Source organism: Kogia breviceps, chromosome 7 (assembly GCF_026419965.1).
Source record: "Kogia breviceps isolate mKogBre1 chromosome 7, mKogBre1 haplotype 1, whole genome shotgun sequence".
NCBI lineage: Eukaryota > Metazoa > Chordata > Mammalia > Artiodactyla > Physeteridae > Kogia > Kogia breviceps.
Window position 1 is genome coordinate 49336721 of NC_081316.1, and position 21448 is coordinate 49358168.

Sequence of the window (21448 nt, forward strand, 5' to 3'; positions counted from 1 at the left end):
TGAGTCTAGGGAAAAGACTTAAACTCTGAGTCTCAGTTTCCTTAGCTATAAAATGGGAATAATGATATCCTATAAATTGCCTGTCACTTGTAGGTGCTCAATAAAATGTTAGCCAGAAAAGAGGATGTATTCATATACTTTGAAAAGATTTGATGGCTCACTATGTAAAGGCTATCAGTTAAGCTATAGCTTAATGCAGCTGTAAGAGAAGACCTCCATAGTCATTTCTAACCAGAACATCTACCCATAAATGACACAGTTAAATGTGACATCAGACAAGTTCTTAGCAATTGAGCTAATTTATGAGAACACTCTGTAAACCATAGCACATCCAAGAGGATGCAATGAGATAGGTTTAATGAGAAAGAATACTGGAGTGGGGGAGCTGTTAAAAGGAACAGAGTGAAGTAAGGAACAGGTACAGAGAAGAAAAGACGAGGTTAAACTAAAAAGTGAAGAGAACAAAATCCACACAAATTCAATACTAGTCATTCAAGTGATAAAGGGGAGGAACATGGGGAAAGAAAATCACTAAATCTCAGTACTACAGGGTGGACACACTAGGAAAGAACTACTCAGTAACTGCGATCAAGCTCATGAGAACTCAGGTGGCCTTATTGGGGGAACTGGGCACCAGCAGCTGGTGGTACTAAGAAAGGAGGGATGTCTGACAGTATTGAAGCCTGATATAGATTGTTTAGTCAAAACTTTTTGATAGGGACTTCCCTGGCAGTCCAGTGGTTAAGACTTCGCCTTCCAGTGCAGGGGGTGCAGGTTAGATCCCTGGTCAGGGAGCTAAGATCCCACATGCCTTGTGGCCAAAAAACCAAAACATAAAAAAACAGAAGCAATATTGTAACAAATTCAATAAAGATTAAAAAAAAAAACAAAAAACTTTTTGAAAATCATGGCCACTAGGAAGTTAGGAGGAAAGCGAGTTTGTTGTTCTTATAATTAGATACCAACGAGCATGGTATCTGACTCAGCAGAATAGAGAAGGAAGCCCATTCTCGCTGTACCCATGGCTCACTTCCTTGTACTGTGCATGAGAGGGTTAATAGCAAGATGGTTATGTCTCTCATCAGACATCATCATGCTCTGAACACAGTCTGCTGGCCACCCAATTCAGAAGAGCATATCACCAAAGCATGGCACCCAAAATCACCATCAGCCCCTTGGGTCTCCTGGAACATACATGCAATCTGAACAAACAATTGCGTTGGTTCTGAAAATGTGGCCCAAGGCAAGTTCCTGAAGTCCCCACTGATCCGACTACCCCCCTGTCCTATACAGAAATTACAGAGCTGTTGCTGGTGTGTCTTGGAAAGTGATATTTGGAGGGTGCGAGTGGTGGGCAGGTCGGGGGAGAAGGTGGTGGAGCTGGGTTCCACAGTGGGGAAGGCCTGACAAACCGTGTACTGGCCCAAGAAGGCTAGGCTCTCCCAAAGAATTCTTTTAAAAAGAATATATGTCCTGGCTATTGTAAATAGTGCTGCAAGAGGGCACGGGGAGGGGGAAGGGTAAGCTGGGACGAAGTGAGAGAGTAACACTGGCATATATACACTACCAGATGTAAAATAGATAAGTAGTGGGAAGCAGCCGCATAGCACAGGGAGATCAGCTCGGTGCTTTTTGACCACCTAGAGGGGTGGGATAGGGATGGTGGGACGGAGGGAGACACAAGAGGGAGGCGATATGGAGATATATGTATACGTATAGCTGATTCACTTTGTTGTACAGCAGAAACTAACACACCATTGTAAAGCAATTATACTCCAATAAAGACGTTAAAAAAAAAAAGAATATATGTTAAAATGTAGTATATTTCTTAGCAAAATAGTGGTTACCTTGTGGGAGTTGTGTATTGATAAGGATCACCTTGAAAACATCACTCTCAGAAGCCTTCTTATACCAGTGAGCTCTCTCTCCACCACCTCAATCCCCCCAATCTTTCCTGGACCACACACACAAACATTACCCAATGCTCTCTCTTGTTGTAGGCTAATCAATAAAAAATGGGTGTTGATTACCCCTCTAGGACCCAGGAACCTGGATGTCAAGCATGAGAACATGATAGTTGAGGGTGGGGAGGTGGTCTAGGACTCTGACCAACACCGTTACTGTCTAACATTAATAGCATTTGAGAAGGTGCCTGTAAGCACATGAGGTGTCAGCCTCAGGGGTGAAGCTCCATATGAATGAGGTCATATTTATTTATTCCATCTAATGCCTGATACACTACCAATGAGTACTTACAATACTTCTTAATGAGAAAGTATGCCTTGTACCTTGGAATAAGATGTGGGAATAAGCTTGTCTTTATAAAGGACTTAATTATTACTCTGTTATTTGGGTTACAAAGGTCTTGTTCTTTTCTTTCTTAGTTCACAAACCAACAAAAGAGAGACCAAATTCAACAACCATGGAAATCCTGGGCCAGGAAGTACCACCATGATGTTCGGGAAGAAAAGCAATTTGTGTTGTGGACAGAATGCATTTCTCTACCATTATAACCACAGCCTGTTAAAAGCCTGTCAGGAAATAAATAAAACACTTTTTGTTCCGTTGCCCACATCCCTGTACTCAATTCAACAGATTCCAGCCTTCTCAGAAATGCAATCGAAGGTGAAGCCAAAGAGGACATACAGCTGGGGAGGGGAAGTGCCCCAGAGGAGGCTCGACAGGGCCACGGGCCCCTCAATACTTGCTTCACCAGACACTCTGCCTCCACCACCCTCTTCTGAACTCACGTGCTGTTAAAATCAGATTCAACCAAGAGTTCACATCCCTGACAAGTCCCATCCTTCCTGCCAAAAAGAAGCATTCATCTTACCAAGGAAAAGAGGAGTGGAATTATAGAACTCACATGGTTTATGCAGAGTATATGCAGGCATCAAGATGGTCCTTATTCCTGGCTCCAGAGGAATACTATATGTATGAATGAGTACTTTAAGATGTATACATTTTCTACCATTATATCTTATTTTAAGCGAACCCTACTGCATATATCTATTTTCTCCTGCAAGCAATCCACCGCACAGTGATTCAGAAGCACTACCAAAATAGAAAGCGTTCTGAAGCATACTGTGGATTCTGGCAGCAAACATCAAGGGTGGAGAAGGGGGCTGGGTTTTATTGTAAAGCAATCTGTGGTATCATTGCAAAATGTATAGGCAATCTTTCCACTTAGAGCCTCTGCCTTATGAGTAATCCATAAATACCAAGAGACCCTAAGTGCTATCCATAAGTTCAGGAACTAAGTTATCTTTCTCACCACAATATACCCATGTCCAGCACAGTACCTGACCCATGAGGCACTGAAAGTATGCGTTCAATACAAATGTGGTCCACTGACTAAGTGAAGAATGACAAAGGTACGAGGGGAATTATTACACAGAAGTGGCAAACGGTCTGGGTTTCATGGTTCTGAACACCTAGGGAGCAAGGAAGACTATTCAATCATTCTCTTATTCTCTTACGCGGATGTGCAAATTAAATTACTGGGATCCAAACATCCCTGCAGTGCACACCCAGCCCCAGCTCCCTGAATCCTGCCTCTGATTTTTTCTGGTTCTAATGCTGAGCCCTCACTGTGACACACTCCACTGCTTACCAATGGGTGAAAAGAAGATTGAGGAGAAGGGGCCCCTGCTCCTCCTATTTTTGTTCAGGCTGTGGATGCAGTGCAGAGTAATGATCTGTGTCTCTGAAATCACAACCTGGAAGTGGGAACATACGTTAACTGAGATAATGCTTTAAAATAAAACTTATCATATCTGGTTATTACGTTTTGCTTCAATAGTCTTTCCTGACCTAGCTCAGGAATCAAATCCTATATTATAATGGTATGTGTTCCAGTAAGACATTAGTAAATACATTTGAAATATAATCTGCTCATAATCTTAAGATTCCTTTCATGTGAAGTCTTGAGACAGGGTGCTACACCTTGCAACAGGGTCAATGTTGCCCACTCTTAACCTGTTGTTAGTTACCCTTCCAGAATGTGGAAGGGACAGAATACATCTGATTGTTAGCTGAGGTCACCAGGTAACTTTTGATCAGTCAACTGACTAAAAGAGAAACACTCTCAGAGCTCAGTACAATGCAGCCCAGGGTCTTTCACCAGCAGGTGCTCCATAAACATTTGCTAAATGGCTAATTAAAACCAAATTAGACCACTTCACACCCATTAGGATGGCTACTATCAAAAAAACTCCAGAAAATAACAACAGTTGGCAAGGTTGTGGAGAAACTGGAATCCTTACGTACTGTTAGAGGGAATGTACAATGGTGGGGCTGATATACAAACAGTATGGTGGTCCTCAAAAAATTGAAAATAGAATTACCATATGATTCAGAAGTCCCACTTCTGGGTATATACCTAAAATAATTGAAAGCAGGGTCTTGAAGAGTTACTTGCACACCTGTGTTCATAGCATTATTCACAATAGCCAAAAGATGGGAGCAGCCCAGGTGTCCATCCACAGACGAACTGATAAACAAAATGCGGTGTATACATATAATGGAATATTATTCAGCCTTAAAAGTGAGGGAAACTCCGACACATGCTACAACGTAGATGAATTTTGGGGACATTATGCGTGCGAAATAAGCCAGTCACAAAGAGACAAATAGCACGTAATTCCACTTATATGAGGTACCTAGAGTAGTCAAAGTCACTGAGACAGAATAGTGGTTGCCAAGAGACTGTTGGAGAGGGGAATGGAGAGTTGTTTAATGTGTACTGTGTTTCACTTTTTCAAGATGGAAAGAGTTCTGGGATTGGCTGCCAGACGATGTGAATGTACTTAACACTACTGAACTGTTCACTAAAAAATGTTAGGACGGTAACATTTATGTTATTGCATTTTGCCACAGTTAAAAAATTATAAGTCTACAGAAACAAACAAAAAAGATATCCACAATACCTAAAGAGAGATAATTCTTTAATACCATCAAATACCCATCAGCAGTCAAATGTCTAATTGTCCCATAAATGTAATGAATACTTTAAATATAGCTTGTTTTAATCAGTACCCAAAATATGGTTCATATTCTTTAAAAAAAGAATTAGAAGATTTAGAAGATTCCTGATCTATTGTTGGGCCATATGATTGTCTACAAAAGAGTTAGTGTCTAGACAAGTTTAAAAATGACACATGTTCCTTGATCACAAGACTAAGAAGGACTTGAAGGCAAGGGCTGTGTCTTATTTACTCTGTATCCCCAAAGCCTAAGGAGGAGCACTGAATAAATGGACAGATAGTGCATTCTTTCATTTTAACTACTGCTGAAACAAGACAGGTCCAAAGAAACTTAAAATGTTTATTTTCCTTTGTAACAATTCATATGTCAGAAACTGGATGCTTGCTATTCTGCCTGCAGCTAAGATGATAAAATTGCATGCCTTTTTAGGAGTAAAAATACTTTAAATTCTTGTCATGAGCTTTGTAAAACAACTGGTTATAGTTTATATAACCAACTTATAAACTGCTTATAGTTTAGCAAAAATTGACTTGGTATTCCTACTAGTCTCTGCAATAGTGAAACTGCATTAGACATTAAAAAACTCTTTCTGAGAAGATAACATGATAGGTGGAATAAGGCAATTAAGAGTGACGTAATTCTCTACATGCCACACTCTGACATGCCATCCGAAGGCCTAAACCACGCCTGCATACCCACACCCAGGGCCTTACCTCGTAACTCCAAGGCGCCCCTCTGGCCCCTCCTCCAGCCATGCTGCCTTTCCCAGCTGCTGTAGGTCCTGAGCCCAGGCCCTACCCCACGCCTGTCACCCCCACCTAGGCACGACCGCCAAAGTTTTTTCCCCGCCAAGCAGGGTCCTAAGCCTAGGCCCCGCCCACAACCTAAACCACACCCCACCTAAGCTCCGCCCCCCCAGCCAAGGCCTTTTTTTTTTTTTAGGTTGTGGTTCTGTATTACCTTGTTGTTGATTTTTAAATATTTTTATTTTTTCTAATATATTTTTTTCCAATTTTATTTTATTCTTTATACTTTGTTATTATTCTGCTCCTTTTGGCTATTCCCCCCACCCCCCTTTTTATTTCCTTTTTCTGTTGTGGTTCTGTTTACCTTGTTGCAGTTGCTTCACTTACATATTTGTGTTTCCTACCATATTTTTTATTTTATAATTTTATTTTAATTTTTATTCTTTGTTACTATACTACTCCTTTTTTTTTCTTCACTTCTGCCATATCGTGTGGTTTGTGGGATCTTCATTCGCAGACTGGGGGTTGAGCCTGAGTCTTGTGGTGGGAGAGCCGAGAACAAACCCCTGGACTAACAAAGAACCTCAGACACCTGGGAATACTGATCAGTGTGAGGTCTCCTGGAGGTCCTCATCTTGACACCAAGACCCAGCTCTGCCCAGCTGCCTGCAAACTCCAGTGCTGGACGCCTCAGGCCAAACAACCAGTAAGAAAGGAATACAGCCCCACCCATCAAAAAAATGAGACAACATAAATATATGTTACAGACAAAGGAGCAAGGTAAAAACTTACAAGACCAAATAAATGAAGAGGAAGTAGGCAACCTACCTGAAAAAGAATTATGAGTAATGATAGTAAAGATGATCAAAAATCTTGGAAATGGAATGGAGCCACAGATCGAGAAAATACAAGAAATGTTTAACAAAGACCTAGAAGAACTAAAGAACAAACAAACAGTAGTGAACAACACAATAACTGAAATGAAAAATACACTAGAAGGAATCAATAGTAGACTAACTGAAGCAGAAGAGAGAATAAGTGAATTGGAACATAGAATGGTGGAAATAACTGCCAAGGAGCAGAATAAAGAAAAAAGAATGCAAAGAATTGAGGACAATCTCAGAGACCATTGGGACAATATTAAATGCACCAACATTCGGATTATAGCAGTCCCAGAAGAAGAACAGAAAGAGAAAGGGTCTGAGAAATATTTGAAGAGATGAGAATCGAAAACTTCTGTAACATGAGAAGGGAAATAGGGACCCAAGTCCAGGAAGTGCAAAGAGTCCCATACAGGATGAACACTAGGAGAAACACAAGAACACACATATTAATCAAACTAACAAAAATTAAATTCAAAGAAAAAATATAAAAAGCATCAAGGGAAAAGCAACAAATAACATACAAGGGAATCCCCATAAGGTTATCACCTGATTTTTCAGCACAAAATCTACAGGCCAAAAGGGAGTGGCAGGATATATCTAAAGTGATGAAAGGCAAAAGCCTACAACTAAGATTACTCTACCCAGCAAGGATCTCATTCACATTCTACAGAGAAATCAAAAGCTTTACAGACAAGCAAAAGCTAAGAGAATTCAGTACCACCAAACTTGCTTTACAACAAATGCTAAAGGAACTTCTCTAGGCAGGAAACACAGGAGAAGATACAGACCCACAAAAACAAACCCAAATCAGTTAAGAAAATGGTGATAGGAATGTACATATCAATAATCACCTTGAATGTAAATGGATTAAATGTTCCAACCAAAAGACACAGACCAACTGAACAGATATAAAAACAAGACCCATACATATGCTATCCACAAGAGACCCACTTCAGACCTAGGGACACATGAGACTGAAAGTGAGCGGATGGAAAAAATATTCCATGCAAATGGAAATCACAAGAAAGCTAGAGTAGCAATACTCGTATCAGATAAAATAGACGTTAAAGTAGACTGTTACAAGAGATAAGGAAGGACACTACATAATAATCAAGGGAGCAATCCAAGAAGAAAACATAACAATTATAAATATTTATGCACCAAACATAGCAGCACCTCAATACATAAGGCAAATGCTAACAGCCATAAAAGAGGAAATTGACAGTAACACAATAATAGTGGGGGATTTTAACACCCCACTACACCAATGGAAGGATTGTCCAGATGGAAAAGAAATAAGGAAACACAAGTTTTAAAAGCCACAATAGATCACATAGATTTAATCAACATTTATAGGTCATTCCACCCAAAAGCAGAAGAATACACTTTCTTCTCAAGAATATTCTCACAGAATATTCTCCAGGATAGATCACATTTTAGGTCACAGATCAAGCCTCAGAAAAGTTAAGAAATTTGAAATCATATGAAGCATCATTTCTAACCACAACGCTATGTGATTAGAAATCAATTACAGGAAAAAACTGTAAAAAAAAACAAACACATGGAGGCTAAACTGTGTGCTGCTAACTAACCAAGAGATCACTGAAGAAATCAGAGAATAAAAAAATACCTAGAAACAAATGACAGCAAAAACATGAAGATCCAAAACCTATGGGAGAAAGCAAAAGCAGTTCTAAGAGGGAAGTTTATAGTAATTCAATCTCACCTCAAGAAACAAGAAAAAACTCAAATAAACAATCTAATCTTATACCTAAAGCAATTAGAAAAAGAAGAACAAAGAAAACCCAAAGTTAAAAGAAGGAAAGAAATCATAAAGATCAAACCAGAAATAAATGAAAAAGAAATGAAGGAACTAATAGCAAAGATCAATACAAATAAAAGCTGGTTCTTTGAGAAGATAAACAAAATTGATAAACCATCAGCCAGACTCACCAGGAAACAAAGGGAGGAGACTCAAATCAACAGAATTAGAAAAGAAAAAGGAGAAGTAACAACTGTCACCACAGAAATACAAAGTATCATGAGAGATTACTACAAGAAATATATGCCAATAAAATGGACAACCTGGGAGAAATGGACAAATTCTTAGAAAAGCATAAACTTCCAAGACTCAACCAGGAAGAAATAGAAAATATAAAGAGACTAATCACAAGTACTGAAACTGAAACTGAAACTGTGATTAAAAATCTTCCAACAAACAAAAGCCCAGAACCAGATGGCTTCACAGGCGAATTCTATCAAGCATTTATAGAAGAGCTAACACCTATTCTTCTCAAACTCTTCCAAAATATAGCAGAGGGAGGAACAATCCCAAACTCATTCTATGAGGCCACCATCACTGTGATACCAAAACCAGACAAAGATACTACAAAAAAAAGAGAACTACAGGCCAATATCAATGATGAACATAAATGCAAAAACCCTCAACAAAGTACTAGCAAAAAGAATCCAACAGCACATTAAGAGGATCATACACCATGATCAAGTGGGGTTTATCCCAGAAATGCAAGGATTCTTCAATATATGCAAATCATTCAATGTGATACACCATATTAACAAATTGAAGGATAAAAACCATATGATCATCACAATAGATGCAGAAAAAGCTTTTGACAAAATTCAACACCCATTTATGATAAAAACTCTCCAGAAAGTAGGCATAGAGGGAACCTACCTCAACATAATAAAGGCCATATATGACAAACCCACAGCCAACATCATTCTCAATGGTGAAAAACTGAAACCATTTCCACTAAGATCAGGAACAAGACAAGGCTGCCCACTCTCACTGCTTTTATTCAACATAGTTTTGGAAGTTTTAGCCACAGTAATCAGAGAAGAAAAAGAAATAAAAGGAATACAAATTGGAAAAGAAGAAGTAGAACCGTCACTGTTTGCAGATGACATGACAGTATACACAGAGATTCCTAAAGATGCTACCAGAAAACTACTAGAACTAATCAGTGAATTTGGTAAAGGAGCAAGATGCAAAATTAATGTACAGAAATCTCTTGCATTCCTATACAAAAATGATGAAAAATCTGAAAGAGAAATTAAGGAAACACTCCCATTTACCACTGCAAAAAAAAGAATAAAATACCTAGGAAGAAACCTACCTAGGGAGACAAAAGACCTGTATGCAGAAAACTATAAGACATTGATGAAAGAAATTAAAGCCGATACAAACAGATGAAGAGGTATACCATGTTCTTGGATTGGAAGAATCAACATTGTGAAAATGACTATACTACCTACAGCAATCTACAGATTCAATGCAATCCTTATCAAACTACCAATGGCATTTTTCACAGAACTAGAACAAAAATTTTCAAAATTTGTATGGAAACCCAAAAGATGCCGAATAGCCAAAGCAATCTTGAGAACGAAAAATGGAGCTGGAGGAATCAGGCTCCCTGACTTCAGACTATACTACAAAGCTACTGTAATCATGACAGGATAGTACTGGCACAAAAACAGAAATATAGATCAATGGAACAGGATAGAAAGCCCAGAGATAAACCCACATACATATGGTCACCTTATCTTTGACAAAGAGGGCAAGAATATACAATGGAGAAAAGACAGCCTCTTCAATAAGTGGTGCTGGGAAAACTGGACAGCTACATGTAAAAGAATGAAATTAGAACACTCCCTAACACCGTACACAAAAATAAACTCAAAATGGATTAAAGACCTACATGTAAGTCCAGGCACTATAAAACTCTTAGAGGAAAACATAGGCAGAACATTCTATGATATAAATCACAGCAAGATCCTTTTTGACCCACCTCCTAGAGAAATGGAAATAAAAACAAAAATAAACAAGTGGGACCCAATGAAACTTAGAAGCTTTTGCACAGCAAAGGAAACCATAAACAAGACCAAAAGACAACCCTCAGAATGGGAGAAAATGAAGCAACTGACAAAAGATTAATCTCCAAGATATACAAGCAGCTCATGAAGCTCCATATCAAAAAAACAAACAACCCAATCCAAAAATGGGCAGAAGAACCAAATAGACATTTTCCCAAAGATATACAGATTGCCAACAAACACACGAAAGGAAGCTCAACATCACTAATCATTAGAGGAATGCAAATCAAAATTACAATGAGGTATCACCTCACACTGGTCAGAAAGACCATCATCAAAAAATCTACAAACAATAAATGCTGAAAAGGGTGTGGAGAAAAGGGAACCCTCTTGCACTGTTGGTGGGAATGTAAATTGATACAGCCACTAAGGAGAACAGTATAAAGGTTCCTAAAGAAACTAAAAATAGAACTACCATATGACCCAGCAATCCCATTACTGGGCATATACCCTGAGAAAACTATAATTCAAAAACAGTCGTGTACCACAATGTTCACTGCAACTCTATTTACAATACCCAGGGCATGGAAGCAACCTAAGTGTCTATCAACAGATGAATGGATAAAGAAGATGTGGCACAAATTTACAATTACTCAGCCATACAAAGAAATGAAACGGAACTATTTGTAATGAGGTGGATGGACCTAGAGTCTGTCATACAGAGTGAAGTAAGTCAGAAAGAGAAGAACATATATCATATGCTAACACATAGATATGGAATCTAAAAAAAAAAAAAAAGGTTCTGAAGAACCTAGGGGCAGGACAGGAAGAAAGATGCAGACACAGAGAATGGACTTGAGGACATGGGATTGGGGGAAGGGTAAGCTGGGATGAAGTGAAAGAGTAGCTTTGACATATATACACTACCAAATGTAAAATAGATAGCTAGTGGGAAGCAGCTGCATAGCACAGGGAGATCAGCTAGGTGCTTTGTGACCACCTAGAGAGGTGGGATAGGGATGGTGGGAGGGAGACTGTAGAGGGAGGGGATATGGGGATATAAGTAAACATATAGCTGATTCACTCTGTTATACAGCAGAAACTAACACAACATTGTAAAGCAATTATACTCCAATAAAGATGTTAAAAAAAAAGACACATGTACCCCAATGTTCACTGCAGCACTGTTTACAATAGCCAGGCCATGGAAACAACCTAAATGTCCATCAACAGATGAATGCATAAAGAAGATGTGGTACATATATATTAAGGAATATTACTCAGCCATAAAAAATGCAATTAAGTCATTTGTAGAGATGTGGATGGACCTAGAGTCTGTCATACAGAGTGAAGTAAGTCAGAAGGAGAAAAACAAATACCGTATATTAATGCATGTATGTGGGATCTAGAAAAATGGTACAGATGAAGCTATCTGCAGGGCAGGAATAGAAATGAAGAGGTAGAGAATGGACGTGTGGACACAGTGGGGGAAGGGAAGGGTGGGATGAACTGGGAGATTAGGTTTGACATAAATAAATTACCATGTATAAAGTATATAGCTAGTGGGAACCTACTGTATAGCACAGAGAGCTCAGTTTGGTGCTCTGTGATGACCTAGATGGGTGAGATGGGGTGGGGGGGAGGTCCAAGAGGGAGGAGATATATGTATACGTATAGCTGATTCACTTCATTGTACAGCAGAAACTGACACAACACTGTAAAGCAATTATACTCCAGTAAAAAACATAAAAATTAATAAAAGTAAAAATTTTAAATAAAAGAGTGACATAATTAACAGACTGAATCCTAGCTGCTATGCTTCTATTGCTGTGATCTGGTTGTTTACATTGAATCAATGCATTCTTGGGACTCATAGAAATACATGAATACATTCCACAGTGTTCGAGAATCCTTCCAAAATCCTCTCCTAGAATGTTCCTCTTTTACAGGGCTCCTTACATATAAGGCCTGTACTATGGACACACCCAATGCAGAAGCCCATTTGTGGGAAGCACAGGGTCCCATTAGGAACCATAAACTATTCTGGCACTTACTTCAGAAATGAGGGATATTAAACTTCAGCCTTAGAGGATATGAGGTCACCAAAGCCACATTTCAAAGCCAGAGGCAGTCCTAAGTACTTTAAAGTGGGTTTTATTGTTTTGTTCCTAGGCCAGGTAAATTTACATTTGGCTTGGTTATACAATTCTTTCAAAGGGTCCTGAATTTGAAAACGTCCAGGCCATTAGCTTCCCCTCCCTTTTGTATTTGATTTAAACACCCACAGAGGTCAGCCTCCTTGGGCTGATGGTTGAATTTTAAGTCCAGCAGTAGAAATGGGTTGGGCTGGCTGATTTCCAATTTCTACCCCTTTCTCCCTTGTAATCAACTCAGCCTGTGTCAAAATCCTAGCTCCTCTAACCATGTAAAAGCATAGAGGGATTGTTATTAAAAGATGAAGGAAAATAAAGGATGTAGGAAAAAGGCAACAAATATCTCCTTTGTTTTTTACCTCTACATAAGCATGCTATGCCCAACACATAGTGAATGCTGATAAGCTATTACAGTGAAGGCTCAATAAGCAAATGCTTTGGAAGCATTTGTACCTGATCAAATGAGATGATTACTGTAAAACAGAGGACTATTCTATGGATAAATAAATGTTAGTTTTCGAGCACTCTTTCTTCAGTCTTTTTATATAAAGTCAGCTATTTTTAAGGTATAACAGAAGCAGTGATAACTAGCTTAAAATCTGAGTATGATCTTACGATGAGAAATTGTACTTTGTGAGCCTGACGACCTTCTGTCACACAACTTCTCAGATGCGTATCCATCCACGATTTGGCCTCTACCTACTCATGTGGTTTTTCTCCCTTACCCTCCACACCCCCTCCAAACACACTAGTATGCTCTCTTTCTGAACTTTTCCATCTTGTAGCTCAGCTCTTCCTCCTGACAGGCAAAGTCTTCCTACCATGTGTGCCCACCTAAATTTTAAAGGCCAAGTTCAAATCTTCCTTCTCCCAAGAAGCCTCTGCCACACTTTCTCATTTTGATTTACTCTGTCGCTCCCGCCATCAATCTCCTACAGTATATTGCTGAAACCTTGATTATATCACTTATGAGTAAGTTCTCTGAACTAAAAAAAAAATCTCTATGTGTTGGCCTCCATGTACCAAGTGCTTGAATCATATATACAGCACTTGAATCATAGCAGCTGCTTAAAGTTTATAGAAATGATACCAAAAGAAAACAATGAGAAAAAAGGTGAGATTCCACAGGGAGAGAAATTTGTTCCAACTTAGAATTCTACTGAAATTTTATTTGGGGTAAATATGAGCACCTAGGCAACTATTTGTATTGGTCTGATGTAGCAGGATGGTATTCCATGGGCTTGCTGATGGTACAAGATTGATTTCCTGTATTTAACCATCCTTTTATGACAAACGGTGCTTGAAATGGAAGGAGACAGCAGCCTCACAATATGAATAGCCTCAATTAGGCCTCAGTTAGACGTGTCACATCTTTGTTATTGAGATCCGAGGGGAAGAAATGTCCTTTATGTGGCCACAGAGAGACAGAGACAATCAAAAGTCATTCCAAAAGATAAGCTTGCTCAAGTAAAGCAAATATGATTGATATATCTACTTTGCTGACAAGAGAGCAAGTTTAAGTTTAAATAAGCAGCACAACTTAATAGGAGGAGAAAATTGTGCCTAGGTGGCATTAGGGGAGAGAGGGTCAGGATTTGGGATCTATAGATTGAAACTTGCTATACTTCTTCATACCTGAATTAATTCATTCAGTGAAAATATATTGAGTACCCAGAAGTGCTAGTTATATGCTCTTTGACAAAACTTTCACTAGGAAAGGGGAAGTGCTGCAGAAAATAAATCTGTGGTGGAAACTGTCACTTGCCCACCACTATCTGTTCTCTTTCTTCACAGTAATAGAAAATCATGGCCACTCAGCTGGAAACCACATTCATTCCTTATCACTCTTTATGGCTGGGTATGGCTAGTTCTGGCCAATGGAATGCAACTCCTAGGTCATCTCCAATGTAGAGGTCAAGCCATATGCCCTGGACTTCCTTTCCTTTTCTCGTGAGCTAAAACATGGATGTGCTAGGACTCAGCTTCAACCATAGAGGTCAGGATAATACCCAAGGAAATGGTGAGGTCATAAGATGGAAAATTTCTAGTCCTTGATTGATCACGTGGAACAGAGCCACCCCATCTACTTGGACTATTACCTCATACCTGTCACATTAAAGAGAAATAAACTGTCTTCATTATGCCACTGTACTTTTGGAAGTTTCTTCATTATGGCAGCTTAATTTTTATCCTAATAAAATTCCTCATTATTCCCTAATATAAATTGCCCCAGAACTATTGGAAGGTGGCTGCATTTAGCCTTTTCTAGAGTCAGAATGGGGACCAGGCTATGATGATCATATTTTGTGGGAAATGTGTCACATACTATTTGCTCTTCTGTGGATCTTTGTCTGCTTTTGCTCCATCCAAACTCATCTGGCTGACGTCTAAAAAAAGACTGGCTGATTTCTTTCTCACCTGCTCTGATGGATACCAGTGACTTGCTGAATGGTCTTGGAAGAAGCTTCTTAACTCTTTTCATCTGCGACAGCATAAATACCCATTTTCCTCTGTGGAGTATTCTGTTAATTAATGTCCTAGAGCAGAGAGTGTTCCAAAGCAGGACTATTACCAAACCTCCTTTACTGCAACTGCATAAGCAACATTGGAGCTAATCACTCAGGAAGTAAAATCAGTAGGAAGTCGTCAAGAGGGTCAGCCTGTAATTAATCAATGAAGTCCTTGCCAATAACGATAGTACATTCTGGTACATGTGTAACTGGATTTAATGGATGTACCATACTGGCAAGTTACTGGAAAAGGAAAACATTCCATCTTTGCCCTGGAACAGCACCTTATCGCAAAAAACAAATGAAAAATCTGTGTATCATGCCAAATAACATCAAAAAGAAGAATAACGGAGGCCATAGCTAGAAACACTGTTACTCTACAAATGGACTCAAGTTGAATGACAGAAAAGGGACATCACTGATGAAAACATGCATGCTCTCCAAGTCTCGAGCACAAATCTATTGGAAAAGATCCTTAGACCTTGTATGGTCATCCTTTTGACAGTAAAGCAAAGTAGGAGACCGACCACCTAAAGTCTTGGAGGTTTTTAAGTGACTCAGAGAAGTGGTGAGGGATTTTACAGGAGACTTTGAATAAATGGAGAGTTGTTAGTTCATGTTGCTGGCCAACCTTGTTCCAAGTCCACTGCTGAGGAAAAATGAACAAATTTGTTCCTTACTGAGATTCAGCATTAGGCAAAGCTTGCAATCTAGTCTTCTCCGAGCCTGCCTAGGAATGAGAAGCTCTATGTTCTAGTAACATGATGTGGTCTGAGTGAACAGACTCACCATTCTAAGAACACAATGCAACATTCAAGATCAAGATTTCATTTTTCTAAGTTAAATACGCTGTACTTTAGCATTTTTAATTATTCAAAAAAGCTTAAGTAGTTAAAGTGAGAGGGGGCATTTTAGTTTGTGTGACTGCAAGTATTTTGGCAACACTTATCAAAAGTCTCAAAAATATGCATTTCTTTGACCTGCAAGTGTGCTTCTAGGAATTTTTTTCTAAAGGGGAAATAAAAACAGATCCATTTACAAAGATGTTGACCAAAGCACCTTTTAAAAAAATTGTTTTTAGTTTATATTGGAGTATAGCCAATTAACAATGTTGTGACAGTTTCAGGTGCACAGCAAAGGGACTCAGCCATACATATGCATGTATCCATTCTCCCCCAAACTCTCCTCCCATCCAGGCTGCCACATAACATTGAGCAGAGTTCCCTGTGCTATACAGTAGGTCCTTGTTGGTTGTCCATTTTAAATACAGCAGTGTGTACATGTCAGTCCCAAACTCCCTGACTATCCCTTCCCCCCATCCTTCCCCCTCCCTGTACCCATAAGTTCGTTCTCTTAAGTCTGTGAGTCTGTTTCTGTTCTGTAAATTGGTTCATTTGTATCATTTTCTTTTTAGACTCCTCATATAAGGGATATCATACATACTGAGTGAAGTAAGTCAGACAGACAAAGCACCTTTTTAATAATAGTAAAAAATTAAAAACAGACCTACCCTGGATATTGGAGACAAAAGAAAAGGGGGTACATGGGATCTGCTGAAATGAAATAACACTAATAACCAAGTTAGTATAATTAAATATTCCACTTTCTACAGATCAAGGTCCTTTTCTTGAGGATCATGAATATAATTTAATGAATTCTTTTGAATTTAAGAGGATTATAAAAGTGGGCCCACTTTAGCATCAAGTTAAAAATCCTTAGAAAATATCACATTGATATTTTCCCATGTCTAGAAGAAAGTGAAGTAAAGAGAAGAACATCAGCTGTAAAGATTCTCATCACTACCACTGCAGGTAAATGTATACTAACTAGAAATCAGTTGTGTAGCTTTGTACATTTCATTTCTGCCATGCCTCTCACATTTGAAATTATTCCAAGACAAGGAAAACCTCTTTCCCTTAATTACCTGGAACCAATGTTCTAAAAACTCTCCAGTTAGTATCATTCAGAATCATGATTTTCACAAAAGCAGTTTAGGAAAAGACGTTGCTTAAATGTAGCCCATTTCGTTTTTTTTTTTTTTAATTTTTACTTTTTGTACGCGGGCCTCTCACTGTTGGGGTTTCTCTCTCTGCGGAGCACAGGCTCCGGACGCGCAGGCCCAGCCGCTCCGCGGCACGTGGGATCCTCCCAGAGCGGGGCATGAACCCGCGCCCCCTGCATCGGCAGGCAGACTCTCAACCACTGCGCCACCAGGGAAGCCCCTAGCCCATTTCTTAAACGTATGGTATTTCAGTGAATCAGAGAGTACGTTCTCAAAAGAAAGCATATAAAAATATTGTCATTATTCAGACTTATTATTTGCAATTAACAGAAACTCTTTTTTTTTTTTTTTTTTTGCGTTACGCGGGCCTCTCATTGTTGTGGCCTCTCCCGTTGCGGAGCACAGGCTCCAGACCTGCAGGCTCAGCGGCCATGGCTCACGGGCCCAGCCTCTCTGCGGCATGTGGGATCTTCCCGGACTGGGGCACGAACCCGTGTCCCCTGCATCGGCAGGGGGACTCTCAACCACTGCGCCACCAGGAGAAGCCCAGAAACTCTTTTTAATCCACAATTAGTGGAGTTTAATAATCCCTGATTCTGGGGACTTGGTTAAATTCCAAAATTTTTAATTTACTGACAAAATAAAACTAGAAAGTAACAAGACAACTGTTACTGCCCAATATTATTTTTCTTTTAATATTATTCTTAATATTTAATATTATTAATTAATATCATTATTAATAATTAATAATATTTAATATTATTATTTATTTTAATTTTTATTTCAAATTTACAGAAAAGCTGCAAGTAGAGTATAAAGAACTCTCATACATCTTTCACTCAGAGACCCCACTCAAATTTGACTAGTGGTCCTAATAATTTCTTTTACAGTCAAAGGATCCAATCCAGGACCACATGTGGCACTTAATGGTCATGAGTCTTTAGTCTTTTTCAATCAGTCTTTTTCATTCTTCAGTCCCTCTTGACCTTCATGACCTTATCATTTTTGATGATGCAGGCTGGGCTCAGGTGTGCTTATTGATACTGAAGTGTCCCTACTGAACAGAGTTAAGAACTATCTGTATATAAGTACACACACACGTGCCCTTACATCTATATTTATTTCTACAGATACCTATATATCTTGAAAACATACCAATGCCTCTAATTCCAATCCAACATCACAGTCAGTCTAGCCTTCCTCTTCTCCTATTTGCAACATCATTCTCCTCTGACAGTAAGAAAACTGGCTTCCATTATCCACTTACTTATTTGCTCAATACCCAATATGTCACTAGTCTCATCTACTGACAAGACCCAGCCATTGATCTTCTCAGCACTTTCCTCTCTCCAGCTTTGACCTCAGTGGGCCCAACTCCAACCAGCCATCCCCCTTCACTTGGGCTTTTTTTCCTTTCTTCTGAAATAGAAAGGAGGGGGAAAGAAGAAGGAAGGAAGGGAGGGAGGGAAGGAGGGAGAGAGGGAGGGAGGGAGGGAAGAAGAAAAAAAAAATTTGATAGCAATACGTATGGTACATTTCAGGGACCAAAAATAAAAAAAATTTAAAAAAAGAGCATGGGCTCTGGAATCAAACTTGGGTTGGAATCTTGAATCTGCTACTGAGTAGCTGTGAAAATTTGGGGAATTTACTTTACCAATTTGTGCCTGGGTTCCCCATCTTTAAAACAGAAATAATGTGCCTATCTTATAGGACTAATGTGTTCACATGTGTAAAGCATTTAGAAAAGCATTTGGAAATTTGTAAGAATAACTGATGCTAGCTATTTTATTACCTATCTATAGAAGTGCATAATTTCTCTCCTCAAGGTAATAATATAAGAGATGTAACTGTGGGACAATCATTTTAATGCGTTCAGCCAAGCTTTCTACCTTAAGATGTCCTGGAAAGTATGCTGATGATGGAAACTATAGAAAAACAGTGCAAAATTAAATTTATAGTCACCAGAATTAGAAACAATGAAAATGAAACTCATTATAATATCCAGCCCTAACTCCTTCCTATTCTTCAATCCCTCAGGTCTATAGAATGTCCACATCATAAGAACAGAGACTGGGTTATCTTGATTATCAAAGACTTGCAAATATTAATTACTGTCCCAATAACTTCATTGTCAATGACTGCTGTTATCATTTCCATAATTTTTCTTCCCACAGGATGTTAAATTAGGTATTTTTTCAGCAGTTAGCATTTCTAAAATGAAAGTCTCTACATGAATACAAAAAGGTATCATTTTAAATTATAAATCTCTAGCTCAAATAATCTAAGTGAATTCCACATGCTATTCAAAACACAGCTCAAGGCAAAATACTGCCCTCCAGCTGAGATAATGACTTAATTTTCCAATCAGGTTTTGTTTTTTGGCTTTTTTCCAATCTACTGAAAACGTTCCTCTGCATGTTTAGAAAATGAACTGGAAATATTCTAATTTATAAATAGTTACCACACACATTTCTGTGAGGATCACAAACTATCCAAGTATTAAAGTATATGCATTCCCACTCTTTTGTAACACTTTTCTTTTTACTGTCATGCTCACCGTATCAGTAGCCTGCCTTAAGACTGGTTTCCACCTCTATTTCATATTCCTGGGCATAATGATCTCACAAGTCTCATGGCACTAACATGGTCACAAAGTGAAACATTAACTCAGCCTATGCTCTCACCTTTGGCTCTGCAAATGGGTTCAGGAACTGCTATTTACAGTTTGTGTCCCCCAGAATCCATATGTTGAAACCTAATCCTCAGTGTGATGGTGTTTAGAGGTGGGCCCTTTGGTAGTGATTAGGTCACGAAGGCAGAGATGTCATGAATGGGATTAGTGACCTAATAAGAAGAGCCAGGAGAGGGATTCCTTGCCCTTCCCACCATGTGAGATTACAGTGAGAAGACAACTGTCTATAAGGAAGCAGGCCCTCACAAGACACTGAATCTGCGGGCACCATGATCTTGGACTTTCCGTATTTATTTTCTCCAAACTTTGAGAAATAAATATCTGTTGCTTATAAGTCACCCAGTCTATGCTGTTTTGTTATGGCAGCCAGAACAGACTAAGACAGGCACATATGAGCAACAAGGCAAAAAAGCTCCCCCAAATGTATTGCTTAGCCTTCAGGAACAGGCTTAGCTAAATGTCAAGTAGCAAAAAAGGCTTTCTGCACCATAAAAACCACTTCAATAAACTCCGTGAATCACAGTTAAATCAATTTTTTTAATGACTGAAAATACAAAGATTGGGTCTTTGCAGAATCCAGGGCCCACCGCTTTGATCACCAACATCCTTGTGAAAGTGAAGTCTCTGTGCCCTGGGAGGGAAGTGAGGAAGCTGTGGGCAAGTGGCTGCTGAGCAAAGGGCACACCTAATCCTAACCATCGTATATAACAAGCACGACAATAAAAGCCATTGTTTACAAGAGAGTCAAAACTAGCCAAGCCATATAATGTCCTTTAATAGTCTCAGAAATACAGAGAGGCAGCTATATTTTATCACAACTTTTTAGACAAGGAAAGGGAGAATTAAAGAGTTTCTGAAACTTGCCTGAGGTCACCCAGATAGCAAGGGTCAGAGCTGAAAATCAAACCCTTTTCTATCTAAGGGTGATCCTTGCCTTGCCACAAGAATTTGCACTTTGCTTAGTACCCATAAGAATTTTGTCTAACCTCGATGACTCAATTAAAATACTTCATCTACTGTCTCTCTGGTTTTCAGTATGCTGTTTGAAATCATTTTCTGTAGGCAAGTAGAGTCAGATAACCTCAATTCTAAAATTCCTTTCAATTAAAAGTGAAAGAAGGAAGGAAGAATGGAAGGGAGGAAGGAAGGCTCTTCAGTTGCTGAGCTCCCTGGGAGCTGCATAAAATTAAAATTTTAGACAAAAATAAGCAGAACATCAACTTCAGATATAGCTGATAACAATGACAACGGAGTTGTGTCCTGTGGTCAAAGGGTACAGGAGGTCTTTTTGGAGTTTTAGTGACACGACTGGGAAAGTTGTGTAACCTTCCAGACCAAGGGTCATCAACAGAACTGTTGGCAAAAAGAGGGGCAGAGAAGGGAGAAAGACTCAGAATAGGAGGCAATAAGGCCCCAAAGACGTACCATTTACACTTTGCAGTTTCGTTAAGATCCTAAAGGCAGACTATATGTCAGATGAACTTTATCCTAGGGTGGTCATAACCTTTACCCTAGGTTGTTGAGCTTTTTTTTTTTTTTTTAAATTTATGTGTTTATCTTTGGCTGCATTGGGTCTTCGTTGCTGTGCGGGCTTTCTGTAGTTTCGGGGAGCGGGGGCTACTCTTCGTTGCAGTGCACGGG

At 39.1% G+C, this 21448-nt stretch overlaps 1 protein-coding gene across 5 annotated transcripts in view; it reads right to left on the reverse strand.

The window, feature by feature from the left end:
- Nucleotides 1-21448, reverse strand: part of FAT3 (FAT atypical cadherin 3) — a 719190-nt gene that overhangs the window by 314879 nt on the left and 382863 nt on the right. The window contains exon 5 of one of the 5 annotated variants that reach the window (XM_067038294.1): nucleotides 17900-18534. The exons of 3 other annotated variants lie outside the window; for them this stretch is intronic. In XM_067038294.1, coding sequence (XP_066894395.1) covers nucleotides 18419-18534 — 116 coding nt within the window. In that variant the 3' untranslated portion in view covers nucleotides 17900-18418. Of the gene's footprint in view, nucleotides 1-17899; nucleotides 18535-21448 lie in introns of those variants that run through there. One more of the 5 variants, XM_067038293.1, reaches the window with a different exon arrangement.